The 19,243-nt window shown below is 37.8% G+C and overlaps 1 protein-coding gene across 7 annotated transcripts in view; it reads right to left on the bottom strand.

The window, feature by feature from the left end:
- Positions 1–19,243, bottom strand: part of L3MBTL3 (L3MBTL histone methyl-lysine binding protein 3) — an 85,554-nt gene that overhangs the window by 17,596 nt on the left and 48,715 nt on the right. For all 7 annotated transcript variants that reach the window (XM_075087607.1, XM_075087611.1, XM_075087610.1 and 4 more), the window contains 5 exons: positions 16,362–16,438; positions 14,891–14,976; positions 12,427–12,537; positions 10,706–10,820; positions 7,313–7,415 (listed from right to left, as the gene is read on the bottom strand). In XM_075087607.1, the coding sequence (XP_074943708.1) occupies positions 7,313–7,415; positions 10,706–10,820; positions 12,427–12,537; positions 14,891–14,976; positions 16,362–16,438 (492 nt within the window). The remainder of the gene's footprint in view (positions 1–7,312; positions 7,416–10,705; positions 10,821–12,426; positions 12,538–14,890; positions 14,977–16,361; positions 16,439–19,243) is intronic.

Here is a 19,243-nt window from a genome sequence, read left to right as displayed (position 1 = left end):
ATGAGCTATGACATAAACTACAATCTGAAATTATGCTTTCTTACTCTGTATTATTACAAGGACCTCTCTAATGGTAAAATATAAAAACCCCATGTCCTGTGATTTTGCTTATTTTCTTTTCAAGAGTAGAACTACCTGCCTTTCCATAAACCACTGCAATGTTTTGTTTTAGATTGTTACATGCATTATTTCCAAACAGAATTGTCTAATATAAACAATTCTACCTTGCCAGCCATATGCCCTGGCACCTCCAAATTGCAAAAAATAAATAGAAAAACAACAGCTTTCTTTATCATGTTCATTTTACAAAGCACAGCATTAAAAAAAAAAAGTCTTTTATTCAAACTATGCTGTACATTCTTCTTTTCCTTCACCAAGAAAGTTTTGGATTCAGAGTGAGTATGAATCAACTCCTACACAGGACAAGTCAGTCCTTCCTGGGATTATCAAGACAGGAGTCCAACAGCATGTCTGATTCTTTCAGTTGGCTCATTTGAAAACAAGACAGTATCAACCTTCCTTTTTTAAAGACCAAAACAATCCTTGTATAGCTGTGCTGAACTTGAATTATGGAGGAAAAAAAAATGTGCCAGTAGAACACAGCTTCTGCTTTTCTAATCAAGATGAGATCCCTGTTTAAGGCCACTCCAAGCAGATACTGTTCCACAACAGCCTGTACTGTGTTTTCAAGGGACATACAACCATATGGCCAGGTGATATAATGAAGCACAGAAGAGTCATCTTTGCCTTCTTTGCCTGAGGAACTGGGTGGCAGTCTCAGCACCTCCTCTAAGATACAGGCACAGAATTTTTTTGCCATGAGAACCTTCATACCTGGAGTTTACACAGCCGAATAAGATAGAGCCAAAAGGGGAGCTGGACTCTAAGGCACTACACTTGAAATAGGGTACTTTTTTGTTAATGAAATTGTTTTGTGAAACAGACTATACAAATAAAAAATCAGCTTGGAGCATTTACCTTTTATTTCCAATTTCTCTTAAGCAGAATTTGGCAACTACCTGAAAGGAGGTTGTAGCAAGGCGGGGGTTGGTCTCTTCTCCGTAGTGACAAGCAATAGGACGAGAGGAAATGGCCTCAAGCTGCGCCAGGGGAAGCTTAGGTTGGATATTAGGAAAAACTTCTTCACCAGAAGGGTTGTCAAACATTGGAACAGGCTGCCCAGGGAGGTGGTTGGGTCTCCATCCATGGAGATATTTAAAAGAAGGGTAGACGTGGTGCTTGAGGATATGGTTTAGTGGTGGACTTGGCAGTGATAGGTTAGCGGTTGGACTCGATGAGCTTAAGGGTCTTTTCCAACCTTAACGATTCTATGATTCAATTATTTTATTTTAGGATTATTTATATACCTCTACATACATTTCTTTTTCAACTTGCTGGTTTTGTCTGTTTTAGGATTAGCCTCTGCCAGATGCCTTAAAAGAACAAAAAAACTTTAACTAAAATATGGGGAAGAAAACAGGAACACTAGGGAACCAGGGAAGTTGTTTTATATTCTCAATTCTTTATACTGCTGCATCTATCACAATGATGTCTTCTTCCCTTTCAAATGAACTACCAGATGAAAGATACAGACTTCTATTCAGAAAAAGGTTTTAAGAAGCCAATGCTATTGGGATTTAAGTTCTTGCTGTGACAAACTCACCCCACTGTGATGAAATACAGTTATCAGAAACTCAGGAATATATTGGTTAATCTCAGTTCTGCTATTGCTATAAGGCAAAGCATGTAATCTTCTTTTAGCTTCCTATGCTCCCAGGGGTGTTTTGAGGCTTAGCATTTTTAAGCAGTTAGAGGCTTGTCTCAAGTAAACACTAAACACTACCAATGTGGTATTTAACTTTAGTTGTGTATTATTAAACAAGCCTTACACCACAATGAAATCTGACAATATAGTTTCACCTCCAGCAGGTCGTCTGTTTATCAACACCACTAATACGTTTTAAATTGAAGAACAAGGAAAAGCTTCAAAATTCAGTCCTGCATTAGAAAATGCCTGTTTATATACTGCCTTTTCCTTTAGTATTTTCTGGAAAAACAGAAGTTGAATGCTAATTTCAGTCAACAATAGTTATAATATTAATGATGCTTTAGAACACTAGATTCAGATGAGTTTTTCTTTGTAATTAATCATTTGAGTTGCTTTATCGTTTTTTAAAAACTCCTTGATAGTCCTTTGATGTTACTATTACTCGGGGCAACAAAAAGAACCATCATGGTTTCCACTGTTAGCTTTCTTTCAACAAAACATGGCATGAATGAACCTGTGCATGAGTTACATGGCTCCAGATCAATCAATAAATCCTCCTGAATCTCAGTCCCTCCAGCCTTCAATTCAGTTTGTCTGCTACAAAGAATAAAAAATTAATCTTGTATTCCTACATAAAAGAAGTATTTGATTTATACAGGACTGTAAGTTTTAGAGACAACTCATCTCAAGGACTCAGAATTCTTGATGTTTAGGTTATTTCATATCAAATTAGGATTTTTAATGCTTCTGTCAACTTAAACCTGGATTTCTACTCCAACTTGCCTTAGCACACTACTTTGAAAACAGAAGTTTGGAAGGCAGTTTCCAGAATGATCAGATGTCCTTGACTTGGGGGTACCAAGGTCTGCCGGAGGCACAGGGAGAATGGCAAGAAGCAGAAGCAGCAGCAGGTACTCAGTTTGAAACCTCTGCTATACATCTGACAGGGCTGTAGACCCTCCAGCACTGCTTCACAGCTTTGAAACCAGTCCAACATGAATATACTCAATTATCATCTGAGCTGCTTCAGTAGGCTTCACTGAACAAATATTCACATTAATACCACCTGACTCCCCTGCACAGGAGAGTAATCAGCCCTCTCTAAATGTTGAAGTAGCAACATTGCACAGCAATTAGCTACCTAGCTATCTGTAGTGTATCTGTAGTACACTTTGCATCCTACTGAAACAGCAGCAGAGTGGCTGGCAATACACACGTCCATAACACAGTTTTCTGAGGAAAGGGAGCCACCGTTTCCAGAGTCCTGCATCAGCTGAGTAAAAACTGAGCATTAAAGTAAGCTTTTGTTTTTGTCAAATCGGTTAAGATCAATAAAGGAAAAACCCAGGGCACCAATTACTACTTCTTGTATACCGTTCTGAAGAATTCCAGGATCACAGCCCTGGGATTTTCAAGTCAACACAGGTTTTACATAATCAGCCCTTTCCAGAACTTGTCTGATGGAACAGAAGTGTTGAGGTAGCATATGCCATTTGTGGTTATTTTGCAACGGCTTTTCTGTCACTCTCAAGATCTCTAAGTAGGGTTACACACATACTTTTTTTGTCTCTAAAGTTCAAGGGTAGTAGGATAAAACTGGGCTACTGATGGGTGGGCATGGACCTTAGTCTTCTCCAGATATCTGGAGATCTCCCTATCTTCTAGTAGTATGCAAAGTTTCTGAAGCACAGAGTCCAACTGAATTATTCAGCCTCAGCTACACTTAACACCAGAATCATAGAATCATTAAGGCTGGAAAAGGCCTTTAGGATCATCAAGTGATTCTGTGAAGTCCAACCATCAACCCAACACTCAACACTACCATGCCTCCTAAACCGTGCCCTGGAGTGCAACATCTACATGTTTTTTGAACATCTCCAAGGATGGTGGCTCCACAACCCCTCTGGGCAGCCTGTTCCAACGCCTGACCACTCTTTCAGTGAAGACATTTTTCCTAAAGAAGGGAACATAAACCAGGATTCTCTCTTAACCTGAAGAAGAGCAAGGCGGACTCCATTTGGTAAAAGAACATTAGTATTATTTTTTAATATAGATTATTAGTCTTTATGACTGCTTGGAATATTTTGCAAACCTGTGTGAAGCCACAGACACGTCTCCTGGTTTAGCTGTACTGGTTGGAAATGTTACCGACCCAACCTCCTCATTGCCTTTCAGGTGTAGGTTATTGCCAAGCACTGCCAACGGATAAGGTTGTACAGCAGCTCCAGGAAAATTCACCCGAATTTACTCACGTTATCTTCCTTCATGTGTTGTGTTAAGCAAATAGATTGGACCAACTGATGGATTAGACTTTACCTAGAGTAGCCTATGTCCAGATGACCAGATCTGCTGGTACTGATATGTGATTAGCACGAAACCTCCAGCAAAAAGGTCCTGACAGCATCTAGGGGATGTGGGTTTTTCTCTGCTGGATTTTTGTTAAGTGATATCTTTACTTCAGTTGACTTTATGAAAACATCTGTCTGCAAACAAGTGATACAAATGTTCTCTTTCACAATTTACAACACATGTTTATCATCAAAGCATTCTTTTTTAGGAGAAAGCTGCTTCAACAGTCTAGACCTGACTCAAGAGTAGCTTATAACAGATTTGGCTGGGGCCAATGACCCCAGCCAAAGATAAAATGAAACTTGAGACTGGCATCAAGATCAGACGAAAATTACTTCAACAGACACTGAACAAATAGATGCAACATCCTGCTGAGCTGAGATTTCCTGCATTTCTGCGCTGAGGTTCTCTTACAACACAGCCTCCACCATGGCACATTCAGTTCACTTCAACTTACACATAACACATGTAGAATTTCTGGTAAAAACCTTTTTTCATAGACAGTTGACCCAAAACACTAATGACCTGTTTACAACTGACCGCTTTGCATTACTGCTGGAACTTGAAAATTATTGCATGCATTAAACGTCAGAGAGCATACAATTTACCATCGCAAATATGCAGGTGATCTGCATAATACTACCAACCTGCACATCAGTCTCAGTTTCAACTGCACAGCACAAAACCCTAGATCACCTGGCGATAGATACCAAGTCCTTATTAACATCAACTTTTCCAAAAAGTAGATGCTTTAACCCCACTGCATAATTAATCACCGAGGCTTTCATCTGCTTCCTAAGGAACAAGCTCTCAAAATTATTTCAGAACTACTTAACATTTTAAATTATCATCTTTTCTGCACACAGGCATTTATGCCATAGATAAGTCATACCTCAATATGAAAAAAAAAAGATAGGCATGGTTAAATACTATTCAACATTGCCAAGATAAAAAAGCCAAGGGACTGCTATCTGATGTGAATACTCATACCAATTTCAAAATGTCTTTGTTAATTCAGGAAAAAAGTGATGGTAAAACATTAGAATTTTGGGGGTGACCCGGACCCTCAGGTCTGTAGACTCCAGATAAATACAGATCTCATTATCCTCCTCAGAAATGCTCAAGAAAAAAATAAAAATATCAGCACAGAGGGCAAACCAATATAGTTAGTGAATAAGATACATAATGGTGTTAATTTATTTGCTATGAAACAGCAAATACCTGTCTTATGATCAACAAAATCTCTCTGGTTATATTTTTAGCCCCTAGAACTATCACTTCATGTGCAAATAATAGGATTGCTAAGACCGTAGTAAAAATAAAACACAGTAGATTGCCATGAGTTTATTTCTTTTCTTAATATTAAGGATGAGTAAGTATAACAACTTTAAATAAGATGGAAAACCTAGTTATAAAAGCAAAGGCTACATGAACTAACTAGACATAAGCTCTTACTCATCCCTTCCCTGTGAAACATTAGAATTTTTAACGCCAATGTTTATTTAGAGAGATCATAAATTAAAAACTTTTCTGACACATTCACTTATGGCTTCTGTTTTGGTTTTTTTTTTTTAAGTTTTAGCCTTGGGCTAAGAATGGGCATGTTCACCCAACTCTAAGTAATTGAGATAGCACATGGTAAGGAATTCATATTTATTGCCTTACAGATCAGGTGCATTAATAACTCATACAGGAATCAGCCTACTGGAGTATGAAATAAAATGGGTTTCAGCTAAGCATCCAGGAAGCTTGTTAGGCAAGTCTACTTTACTTCACATTTGCAGTGGACTAAGAACATGAATGCAGTAGGTTACCAAATGCAAACTGAAGGATGGTAAACTCTTAAGTACTAACTTGACTGTTCAGTTACATCCTACTGATTGAGTGCAACAAAGCTTCTCAAAAGGGAAGGTAGAAAAACTTTAAAAAAATAAACCAAGGAAAAAGAACATGGACAGAAAAAGACAAAAGAAAAAGGATGAGAATAATCTGAAAGACAGCAATGCAGCATACTGTGTCATGACAACACCATCACAGTTCACACTGCAACAGGTTTTGTCTCTGGAGCTAACCTAGCCACATCCCTTCCTGGAGATAAAGCTTGTACTAGCATCAGGAGTTGTTCTGCCTCCTAACCACACAAACACAGTGCTTCTGCTGTAGATAGGGAAGAACTTCTTGCAGCAAAAGATGCCTTTTGCACAGTAAACATGTAACAACACAGTGAGTTTTGCTGGCAGGTATCTTCGTTAGGGATGAGTCAGGACTTCAACCAGTGCAGATACAACATCAAAACCTTGTAGCATAATTGCAGTCAACTGGGCATAGTTCTCTCACCAAAAACATGAAAATATTTCAGAGCTAACTCTTGGATCATGGTAATTTAATAATATACTTAAAAAACATGAACAGACAAATAACCAAAGAGCAATCCTCTAACCATGTGAGAGCAGAAAGCACAAAGGGATATGACACTCAAGGATTCTATGACTGCATAATGGAAAAATTTCAAGAAAACTTCTGGAAGCTCTGATTTGCAAAACAGTAATAGGATGGTACTTAATTCTCAATTTAACACGTTACATTAACTGTATATCCCTCACTGAAATATTTGGGATTCACCTCATACTGTAAATATTTTGAAAATTATATAAATTTGACTTAGTAAACCTTTCCCATTTATTCTGTCATTGTCTCTCTGTCCCCCATACCATTCTCCCATGCTACCTATGTCAATTGTCCTCCAGGGCAGCCTGGGATGTCCACACTTCTGTATTGTATTTCAGAACCAAGCAGAACAAAAACATCCAAGCCATAATAAAATCAGCAGCCTCCTATTTCAAAAGGTTCAGAAGTTATTGCTCTATACATATCTGTCTGTAACATTTTTCAATCTGAACAGCAAGCTGAGGAATCCTCATAGGAAGAAAACACAGAGTAACTGAATCTATCAATTGTGACAAAAAATGATGTTTGACAAATCTTATCTCTGCCACCCTGGCAAAATGAAGTTACAAACTGCTAGTGTTTATTTCAGCATGCTCACCAGAGCAACTGAAATCACTGCATATTTAGGTTTACAAGATTTCCTTTTTTTTTCCAGCTTGGATGTTTTCTTCTGAACATCAATTAGAAAAACCCATGTGCACACATCACTCAAAGGCAAGAATGAAATTACAGTTTCATAGCACATACCTATGATGGCCAATATGTCTTGCTCTTTTAATGTGACCAACTCCTTTACATCCTGCTGTGGGACACCCTCCATGCTCTAAAGCTTCCACCAATTCCAAGGGGCCTGCATGTCAGGGGAAATTACAGATAAGATTAAAAAAAAAGTATCTAATCTTTAAAAGTTATATAAATATGCAGGAATACCATAGCTTCACAGGAAACATGAAGAAGAAATAAGTAAACAACATCTAATTTTAAAGAGCTTTAAAAATGCATTCTGCAAAAGCATGATGGAGATTCAAACAACCTAATCCACTGGAGAAATAATTTTATTCTGTGTGTGTAAATCTCTACAGGAGAGCTACATCTACATAAAGAACGCAAATCTTGGAGGAACTGTATGACTTCAAATTTCTCTCCTATTTAACTACCTGTAGTTGGAACCTGGTTGTTTTGCAAGAGCACCGACAAAGTACATCACTCTACTGTTCCTGAAGACAGGGATCTGTTCATAATGGGTACTGACCTTCTCCATTTTTAGCTCAAGTTTTCCAGTGAACAAGACATGAAAACATAGCCTGAAAATACTACTAAAAAGAACAAGCCATTGGGATATTTTTCACATTTTTACTTATATGAATTTATGTGCCTATCTGATTTTCATCAACCTGTAACAATGACACCTGCAGAGACATTAAAGCATGTAGCTTTCAGAACTAGCTTTGACACTCAAGCAAACATAGCATGTAATCCATAGTTTCATAGCAAGGGAGAGACAGACTTAGTCCACTGTATGAAACTGAGAACACCTGCTGCACATCTGCAAACATGCACTGTCTCTCTAGTACTTCTACTTGAAAAGTACATGAACTTGTATCTCCCCCTACAGATAACAATACTGACATAAAAAGGTTTATTTAAGTAAATTTTCCTAGATGAAAGATGAATTCTTGCTCACAGATGGATAATGAAAGATGAAGAAGTATTGTGTACGATTAGGACAGTCCAAATCATTTTTTAACAAACGTTCCAACTACGCTAATGTTACAACACCACAACTACACTGAAGTCCAAAGACTTCTATAGGCTTTAAAATGGTGTACTGGATGAGAGAACAGAGAATTTTATCTTTTCTGCCTTTATGCAAAATTGATGCCTATAACATAACAAGTTGTGTACTCAGAGGAAGAGTTAAGTTAATAGGGACACTTTTGTAAAGGGAAGTCCTGCCTCACAGATGCTCTGGTTTTGCAAAAACTAGCTCCCTACAAGTGTTCTCTCTTCACTTAAAAAATTCAAACTCTTTAAAAATGTAATTTGAAAGAGCTGCAACTGGCTGTCCATAGTTATGCAAGAAGCTGCTGCTTGCGTCACTGTGAAACAATATTAAAATCAACACCAATATATGGCTCTTAATTTGCTAAGTGCTATCAAAATGGTCATAATCCATCATGACGACTTCACTACATCTTAAGAGAAAACATGAGAAAACAAATATGTACACACTGGGAGCATAAGACTATTGTGATGACTACTCTAGACTAATATTGCTAACATTGCACAGTGTTCACACAAAACTTCTAGCGTTAAAAGACAGTGATTTGTTCTGCATCATTAAAAGGACCATCTTACTGACTGAGGAAAAAATGTTGTGTCTTGCAAAATATTTTCTTCCCTCCTTCTGAAATCCCTTCATAAAACTTGAAATGCACTTGAACTTACTTGGAAACAATATTAATATTTTTATTATATTCTATATTCTATACCATATTCTACGTTAATAATACAAAGTGATATTGTTGGAATAATATATTATTCAGTAATCATCCTACTTTAACAGTATTTGTGCAGTTAATTATTCTTTTTCTATTTTATGGACGGTCACTTTCCCTCCTGTCATATTGTCCATCATTTCTGTAGCTTAACCAGTACCAAAAAGTCACTTACACCAGCCACATCCTAAGAGATGGGCGGTGCCTCCTACACCACCACCTAGAGGAGGTGACATTTTGTATGTGATGAGCATCCGTATTTTCTTTCTTTTAATGTCTCCAAGAAAATCAACTTATGTATTTTATACTCCCTCCTAGGCTAAGTTTCTTTTTTCTGTTTTTCCTTTTTTTTTTTTTAATCTTAGGTAATGGCAATGTCACAACCCTATTCAGCTCTTTTGCCATACAATACAATTTTTATTTATGTCACCACAGACTACTTTTTCCCACTGGACTGTCCTTTACTCAGTACACAGAATGCACATCTCAGATTAAGAAGCAGATATGCAGCATCCTGTCTTCTCCTCATTATTCACTTCGTGCTTTTGCCCTTACGGCACTCTATTCAGGCTCGGCTTTGAAGGCAGAATGATTAACTTCCTAACAGGCAGTCATCACTGTGCCACTGCAGTGCTCAGAAAACTGATGAATATACTCTGATCACGCTCTTGATAAGAAACATTATTCTTGACATTTTAGAGATGCTGAATTAAGGTAGTGAGATTTTCAGGTAACACGATCACACAATCTGCGCGTGCCTTACCCCAGTTATTTTACATTCTGTTTTTTCAGAGTACTTGGCTTTGCTCAGCATTTCTTCTTTTCCAAGCACAGCTCTTTCTGGTCTCAGTTACAGCTGTGAACACTCAGCACTTGTGCAAACCATGCCTCAGAGTCACAATATAAAACAATCCCAGAGAATAGCTCTCAATTAAAAATCATCAGTTCAAAGTTTGTCTGAAGTGATTTCACTACCATTCCGCAGAACACAATAGCATAAGCAGGGATATCTTTACCACAAAAGTCTTTTCCCCCTGCAACCTTCAGTCTTGTCTATGACAGACCTCTCACTTCTTTAACAAGTAAAACAAAATCCCCAGAGAGGGCAAGCTGGTACCATGCTTCTGTTATCTTATTTGGGCACCATTAACCCCTCTTTGGTCAGCTGAAGAAGAAAAAGAAGTTAGCTGGTTTTGAGGATTTGCCACAGTATCTGAAAGGAGTGCATTCTCAGCACAATCCAGACTCCTTTGAGCTAAAAAGCACACTAACCTTCAAGAGGATGTGGACAGAAGATTTTAAAAGTGATACCCTGTCTCCACTGAGTGCCACAGCAGTTTCATCACTGGCTTAGAGAGGGCCAGGATTTTATGCAACAGATCTTTATTTATCATTACTTCAGGTTTTGACTGTGGTTCTTATGAATACAAAGAAACATTGTATTTCCATTACAGTTAGGGTCAATAACACTATCTACTAAAAAGTGATTAATTTCTGACTGTTGATTTTTCACTAAATGTCACATTTACATGATTTTGCATATCCCAGTTGCTACTCTTCCTTGGATGGCACTGGCAGGGGAAAAGATTGCACAGTACGTGTGCCTTTTAACATCGTTACATTACGATGTGATTTCTCTTACTAAGTGGGGGCTGAAGAGGGTGTCCAGTTTTTGTACACCAGCCTGCAGGATGGATATCAGGGCTATCTACATCAGTCCAATAATCGTAAATACTATCCCAGCCGTCAAAATGAACCTAAAATAAAAAAGAACAATATACTTTAGATCAGAAAATTCTCTATAAAATCAGTTTCCCTAAGTAATCTCTAAAAATGACATGTCCATTAGAGAACTCACTTTTAAGAGCTATCAATGCATGTAACGTTAGATTCTGGACCCAGGCATACTCTCACTGAAGTAGAGAGAGAGGTGTCTTTTGGTTGTTTACTGTGTCTTGCATCATCAGGCTCAAACCCCAGGAATAAAGCAGGATAAGTTTAGTTCTCATATTAATACTTAAATTAAGCATGAATCTGTGCCTTTTTTCTCTCTCAAAAAAACCCTCAAATCCAAAAATTTTTTAATCTCCTGTTTGACCAGGATTTAATAATAGCAGAGCAGTCAGCAAAGGACTAAAAAAATGGCGTTTATCCATAAAAAAATAAACAAACAAAAATACCCAACATACAACAGACAAGTAACAATTTTACTAAAATCAGACTCTACAGGATAAGGAGTTGAAACTAAAGAGAAGATTAAGTACGGTAGTTCCCAGAAAACCACCAGTATGGGCTATACGTGCATTTTTTTTCAGGTAAAAGCTAAATATCTTCCAATCTTATTTGAAGGAAATATTTCAGATCTCTCTTGCACTCATGTGTGGATGCATGTACACACAGATACATACAAACAGAGTTCTTTTAACATATGCTACAGAGTCAAATCACTACCCTAGAAGATACAAATCCTGTCATTTTAATAAATCAGACTGAAGAGGGGTGGGTGGTTTTGGTTTTTTTTTTGCATGTCCAACTTAAAAGTTTAGCTAGAAAATGTGTAGGCGTGAAGATATTCGTTCTGATGACGCCCTACCACCAGTTAATTCAGATTCAAAATGAAATGTCAGCTGCATTTCCTGCTTGAAATACCAGGTATGCCTAATAAATCTGTACAAACTGCAAACACAGATATCTTTCATATCCATCTAACTGGGTATCTGGAATATGCTAGCCCTTCTAACAGTTAAGGGCTTCAAAGCGTAAACTGGTTTTGTACAATAAAGGAAAAATAATTCAAGTGTACAACTTCTGGAAAGCTGCAGTTTCTTAAAATACATTATCTGAGATTAATCCAATCTAAAGTCTGTAATTAATATAAAATTCAGAATTGCAGAAGTCACTGACAAGGCACAAGAGATTAGGGCTATATTTTCATCTCACTTACATCTCTCTCTTCTCCCTGGAAGTTTATAGAGGCAGTTTCAATTAACCCAGGCCAAATGCTTTACAGGCCCTAATACAAATACCATAGCAGCACTTCAACACTTGATATTAAATCATGGCATTTCTTGACAGAATAGAGAACTGTCTTACATCAACTACTCCCAAAACAATTTTCCAACATACTCAACTCTGCTCTCTAATTACCTACATCAGCAAATGTAACTAAGAGGATAATAAACCAACCCCTTCCAAAGGAATTATATGCATATTAATCAGTGAAAAGCATGAGCAAAAGCTTAGCAGGACACAGCAATGCGACTCATTTCTTCTTGTGCTTAATTTAACTACTGTAAGATTTTGGTTTTACAGAGTACTCATCAGTCACTCAAGCAGGATAGGCAGTAAGACAGAGAAACTTACTTTTATTCTATAGTCATCAGTATCTACAATGGTTGCTACTCTGATAAATACTGGATTTCTCTTGTCAACCACTTCAAGTTTCATGTTTTTCTGAAAGCCATGAGAAGGTTTCTAGAAAAGGAGAACAATATTATGTGAAACAGAAGAAAACCTCAAAAACCTCACACAATTGTAAAGTATATAAAATCCACAGAAAACTTTCTGCCTTCACTTTCTCAAATCTGCCCTCCCCCTCCAACAAATCCAAGCACAAAAACATCATTCAAACCACTGTTATTAAACTAGAGAAACAAAGTAACTGCTTTGGGATTCCAGGTTCTTCCGGAATGGATTGGATTCAAGCTATCCAAGCAAGTAAGTGGGGATCTTTATTTTAAATCAGTTGGGTTTTTTTCTAAATTCTCTAGAAAAGTTTTCCCAGAGATTTTGGCCAACAGTTTCAATGCAGTATTGAATAAAGTATTACACACCAGCAGCCTGATATGTCTACGAAACTGTCTACAGGAAACATATTTGTGTTTTTTAGTATGCATTGTTGTTTCATGAATCAAACTCTCTTTCGGTCTCCTACTGAAAACAAAACTAATCCATGATATAACAGTAAATACTCAGAACAAACAGGACCAAATCCCTGTTTTGTAATACTCTTTTGGCAAAAGAAAGTGTCTTTGCTAGGAGTATCAGATTTTACCTTTGCCATCTACAGCTATGTAATCTAAAGCAAAAATAATTTCAATTTTAAAGGAACATATATACAAGGCACGTTATGTTTTTTATTCTAGATTTCTAGGAAAATAACATACCTGTCCCTCTAAGACTGTCCGGAACATCAGTGCTTGTTCTTCAGCTGCAGCTTAAGAACTCTGTTTTCCCCCATAATACAATATACAATACTGTGACTGTCCCAGGAAGATTTCACCAAAACTCCAACACAATCAGCGTTTTATTCCCATTAAATCTGCTTTCTTACTGTTTATCACAATTAGCATTAATATGGTTACCGTTACATTAGTACAGAAAGGAGGAGGTGATTTTCTCTGGCTGTGAAACCAGGACAGAGCACAGCTGACCCCCATGCAGTCAAGCTCTCCTTCCCCTCCATCCTCAAAGCCAGATGGCCTTGTCTAAGATACCTTTTGGGACCTTCACCATCCCCAGCTGCGCTCTGCTAGTACAGGTTCTGGAACAGTGCTGAGCCAGGCCAGCTAGCACTCCCCCTGTTTAATGGTGTCTAGTCCTGCACACTTGAGGCATGTCCTCTTCAGTTTCCCAGTGCAGACATGGCCAGACGAACCTTGGTGCCCAGAGGACCCTGTGGGCCACTGATGGGACGTTCCCACTGCCGAGCCCTGTGGGGTGGCTGTTCCCTGAACCCCAGGGGGAGAAATTAAAACATGGATGCTCTGAGAGAAAAATAAAACATTTGCTTTCTGCTTGATATACTCAAGGTCACAGCCCTCCACTGTTTTGCCAAGGGCTATACCCCTCAGATATAACCAAATACCTTCCTAAACCTTGCTCTGAGTATTCTGGCTGAGAACGTAAGACTGGGACCTGTTATTAGGCCAGACACATTTTGGGGTGATAAACTTCAGGTCCAGTAATAAACTGGCGATCTACTGACCCCAGGAACCGCTATAAGCACCACAACTCTGCTTCTGTTAATCCAGCTCTTAGCAAAGTGTTATTCAGAATTAGTGACCCTAATCTGAAAAGCTGAGGCAAACCGGCTTCAGCGCGCTGTAGGACAAGGGGTTGGGAGCTACCAGCTATCTGATGCTGGCTCCTATCAGCAATCCTTTCTGCATTACTGACCAGTCCACTTTCCTCACTGAAATTCCAAGAGCTCAAGAAAGATGGGTATTACTGAAAGAAACTAGCAACTACAAAGCTAAAAGAAAAGGATGTTGCCCACGAACACCATAGTTAAGCTGGGGAGCCACCGGTGTATGCTGCCCATGTGCCATAGTCACAAGCTCGCACAAGAAAGTCTACTGAAGGGTATTAAACACAAGCTCTCTCTTGGCCACTGCCAGAGACAATGGACTAGATGAGCAACCAGACTGACCTCCTACAATCATTTTTACTTTCTCACTGTATTTATTGCACCATTTAAAATGTACAGATAGAAAGACATATGTTCAAAATATGTTATGATGACTCAGTAGCTACCTCATTATTTCTAATAACTAGGCGGTAATTTCCCATAGCAAATTACATTCATTAGTGATATTTTGTAGCATTTAATCCTATTTACAATGATTAAAATAAAGTAATAGTTATTTATAATGATAATTATCTGATTTCTAACAGTGAACTGCAAACTTGCATAAAAATAAACCACCTATTATGCAACTAATTAACTGGATACATTTGGAAACATAGGAACACCACATATATATTCTCTTAAAGTAATTAATTATATGCACTTAAAAGCATGAAAAAAATGTTACAGTTTTCTCACCACTTTAAAAGCCCTTGCAGGTGCAGGTAATGAACTGGTTTCTTCCAAATACTTCTCCCAAGAAAAATGCTTAGCATGTGGATAATCTGGCAGAGAAGAAATACGAGCAAAATTAAATACTGCAGTGCAAAAACCCAAAACTGATGTCTAAGTTACAGAATCCCTAACTTTTACAGTACAGTTCTGATTTATTTTATAATTACAAAAAAGGCTATTCTAAATTGTCTCCAACACACTGACGAGTAGGTTGAAAAACCCAACAATCTTCTCGTACACAATACTGAGTAGTTAGCAGAAAAAGTCACAATTGCTTTGGATATGAGAGTATAAATAATACAGACTGGTAAAATCTGTCCACCTAATTCAAGAAATTCATTCAGGTATTATAAGCCTAATCCTGTATTTTGTAAACAGTGATTTACTGGCAAACACAATCCAGCCAGCGATAGCTTTGTCCCACAGTAAAGCACACCTGAATACTTGCTATTCTTTTAGTGAATTTAACTAAAGTTCAAAAAAAAAAAAAAGGCCTGGACGTTTACTATAAGAATAATTTACAGACATCATCAAGGAAGATGTTGCCTTTCTGAGAAAGCACTATGTTTACAAACACTTTATGCAAGAAACACACACAGCTTTGCTCTTAAAGAAAAGGCAGTGCCTTTAATCTGCATTACAAGTTTAACTTGAAGTTTAAACATTATGATTCATAATCTAGAAAAGAAGGAAACCAATTCTGATTTGTTTTAAAAGGGATTTCACTGAAAAGTAGGCTGTAATTAACCTTCTGACAGATTGCTTATGGCTTTTCTTGATTGCTGGCTATTAGAATTTCTGTCAAAGTTGGTTTTAACCAATCAAAATTTTCCATGTTCTCAGACCACAGATGGTGGTTTCTGCAACAGGGCATTCAGATCATCCAGCACTTCAGTCCTGGAAAACAGTGGTCTTGTATTTCGTACTAATTAATACACTTTCATTCTTCTGTATCACCTCTCTCATTGTGTTTTCCTCCATTCCAAAGAGCCCTTACAAGTTTGATTCCTTGATCATGTAGGACAATCTTCTCATCAACCCATTATCTTGCATATTTAGTTCACATGAAGATGGTTTTTTATGCAACAATCTCATGCACCTGGAATTTGTTTTATCAGAATTTTCACACAGTGAGTCTTTAGAATAAGTGAATACATTCAGACAAAAATACAAACTTTTTCAGATTCCAAGGTGTATCTTGCACAGTCTCTGTACTAACGCAGCATACATGCGCATACTTAACACCTAACGCCTATTGTACTTCTACGTTCAATGCATTATGTCCAGTAAAAAAAAATTAGAACTCCCTAAATACCAGTTCCTAATTACAGAAAGAGGAATTCAGGAGAGGTAAAAATGAGCTTATTGTAAGTTTTAATGCTGCTAGCTGACTATAACCTCTTTAAATCTTTCAGATGTGTATTAAGATACAAACCTGGTGGGGTGATTAGAGTTCTTTTATGTTCTTTACACCATCCGACAGGATGAATATGTGGGCTAGCTGCCTCACACCTGGAGGACGGGGAGAAAAAGGAAGATTGATAATGCAGTTCTTCAGACATTTTATTGTGCTCAGAAAACTAGACAGGCAAAAAAGATCTAACAAATTCCAAATAATCTATGACATCTTCAGCTTACACTTAATCTGCAAATGTAAGATATGGTTCATATCTGAAGATATGAATGCATTTAACACAGACTTGTTACCACCTAAAGAAGCACAAGGCTTTATTAACAATTTCACTGGAAGATCAAAAAATCTAGTCCTTTAAGTCAGTGGCAGATCTCCATTGAGACGCTGGACCTGAAAAATTCACATGTAGATACTCTTGGTAGAAACATGCTGGCTGGTTGCAAGAACACAGTAATCCCATCACAGACAGATAGAGTTTTGCAATGCCAGGACCGAAACATCAAACCAAATCAAAAAATCAAAAGCTTACAGACCTTGATTAATGATCCAAGTTGCACTTGGAGGGAGATTAGAAAATAATGCAAAACTGCAATGTGCTGTCAATAACAAGTAAAAATTCCAAAACAGATTCTGAATGGTTTGAATGGAGCTATAAACACGTTATTAGGACCCAGCAGCACATAAGCAAAGTATGTCTGAGAAAAACTGTCAGGAAAAAAAAAAAGCATTTTAGGCCCCAAACTGCCTGAAAGAATCCAGAACTATCGGTGATCCAAGACTGCAAACTGCTCTAAAAAAGCTGATCAAACTCTCTTACTCAAGGGACTAACAACTTCCCGTATTTTCTGTCACGTGCACCAAATTTTGCACTAGTGCTGTTGCCTGTGGCATGCCACAAGAACCACAGAAGACTAACAGAGGCAGGGTGAGCTACACTTGACATATGTTGGCATCTGTCTGAAGCAAGGAGAGGCCACTCGCACTGTGCTTGCTGGTTCAGTTACATTGTGCTCAGAAGAAAGCGGCAGTGGGTGCTGGCTATCAAGTTCTGTGAGCAATATAACAAAAATGACACACAATGCAAAACTGTAACTGATATAGAAGCAGACGAAAGAGAAACTGTTTAGACATTCAGTATTATTAAACCATTATGTATAGAACTATATTCTATTTACATAGAATGTAATTACATATTGTTATTACATAGTTATTTCCTAACATAACACATTATGTACAACATACCGTAGTGTATATCATGTATAATATATAATTATTATATTATTACACAATATTATTAGGAAAGTCAAAAAGTAAGACTGATCTACAGGAAAAGTAAAAAGCCAACAGACTGCTGTGAAATATGTCTGTTTATGATTGTTTCTGCATTGGCTGAACAATTAATAGTGCTTTTTGAAGAAGTAGACAGTATTTATGCAGTCAGGGTGACTAAGGAACATCACGCTGACACAAAAAGCTAGCGTTATCCTGCATGGCACTGCACTATGCATTGTGAACATACTGTTTGCCCCTATTTAGCTGGAAACTCATATATAACCATGTAGATCTGTTTCTTAGGGACATCACTTCTCTTAGGACCCTGTCCCACCTAATTTCTTCTTTAGTTAGATAAACTCAGTATTACAGTGCACTCTCTCCCTCTTCCACTATTTCCTAATCCTAAAGGTGTTTCAGTAGCTGACATTAAATATTCCCAGCTACATGCCCTCTCTTCTGGAGAATCCCATCGCTGTTTCCATCTTTCCAGTGGCCGTGAGCCCAGTGCATCACTCACTCCAAGGACTCACTGAGGCCAACAAACTGCAGCCTGAGTAAGCTGAGGTAGCTAAGGCCTTCATTCCCTGTTCCCCAGGGTGGTGGGGTCAAGAAGCCAAGCTTAAGTAGCCAGGCACTGGCCTAGAAACCCGTTCTGCTGAAGGAATGCTGCTTTCTAAACACTTCTCAAACAGTTAATGAGAAAAGAAGACACGCAGAGAGCATCTATGCATGAAGACATGTACTTCATATACAATAATAGTTGCATATAATACTGAAGCACTCACTGTGATTCAGTTTCTATTTATCCCTCTCGCAAGTCAATGCCTCAACTGTCGGGCTGGAGAGTAACATGTATTCTCTCCCTTTCTCCTCAACCCAGGAGTTACCAATGCAAAATACCTGAACAGTGGGTCTGCTCTCCCCAGTTTTTCTAAAATAATAATTATCTGTATCTACCCAGAAAGTATTGGCATCCTGGGAGTTCATAATAATTAAGTACTAATTTGTATTTTTTTTAAAAAAATATCACCTTGATAATCTGTAATACCTGAGAGGATGCAATGAACTGTGCATGACAGAAAAAGAAGTTGAAGGTAAATCAGAAAGCACCCTAATACCTTAAGGCTCAGATCAAAATGACAGGTCTGACGATCTTGAACACAAACATGTTTTAGGGATTGCACATGGAAACACAGCATTAAAAAAGACTGTAGACTGAACCCTGGACTACTATCACATTGCAGTTTTGAACCTCTGCTGCATACAAGAAAAATGAAGGAGCACATCATATTTGGAAGACACAGAATAACACTATTCGCTTTTTTAAATCTGAAAAGTAATTTTACATGATGTCTAAAATTCAGTATGGATGTACTTCCACTCAGAAATGCAGGTCGGGTGTCTCAAAAGCACTGTCTCACAACAAGCACTCCTCTAGCCTTCTACCTAAAAAGAGTCAAGCACTAATGATGAAAAATATTCGCTAACCTACTAGAATTATGTTGTGGCTTTATGTATGAAACAGTTCTGCTAGTATTTCTTTGTAATGATGCCAAACAGATCAATTTCCACCTTTGACAGACTCTGTAATGGCTCTGATAATAGCCAAGGATTCAGCTCACTCCAAG

Source organism: Phalacrocorax aristotelis, chromosome 3 (genome assembly GCF_949628215.1).
Source record: "Phalacrocorax aristotelis chromosome 3, bGulAri2.1, whole genome shotgun sequence".
NCBI lineage: Eukaryota > Metazoa > Chordata > Aves > Suliformes > Phalacrocoracidae > Phalacrocorax > Phalacrocorax aristotelis.
The sequence above is the reverse complement of the archived record's forward strand: the minus strand, read 5'-3'. Positions and strand labels throughout refer to the sequence as shown.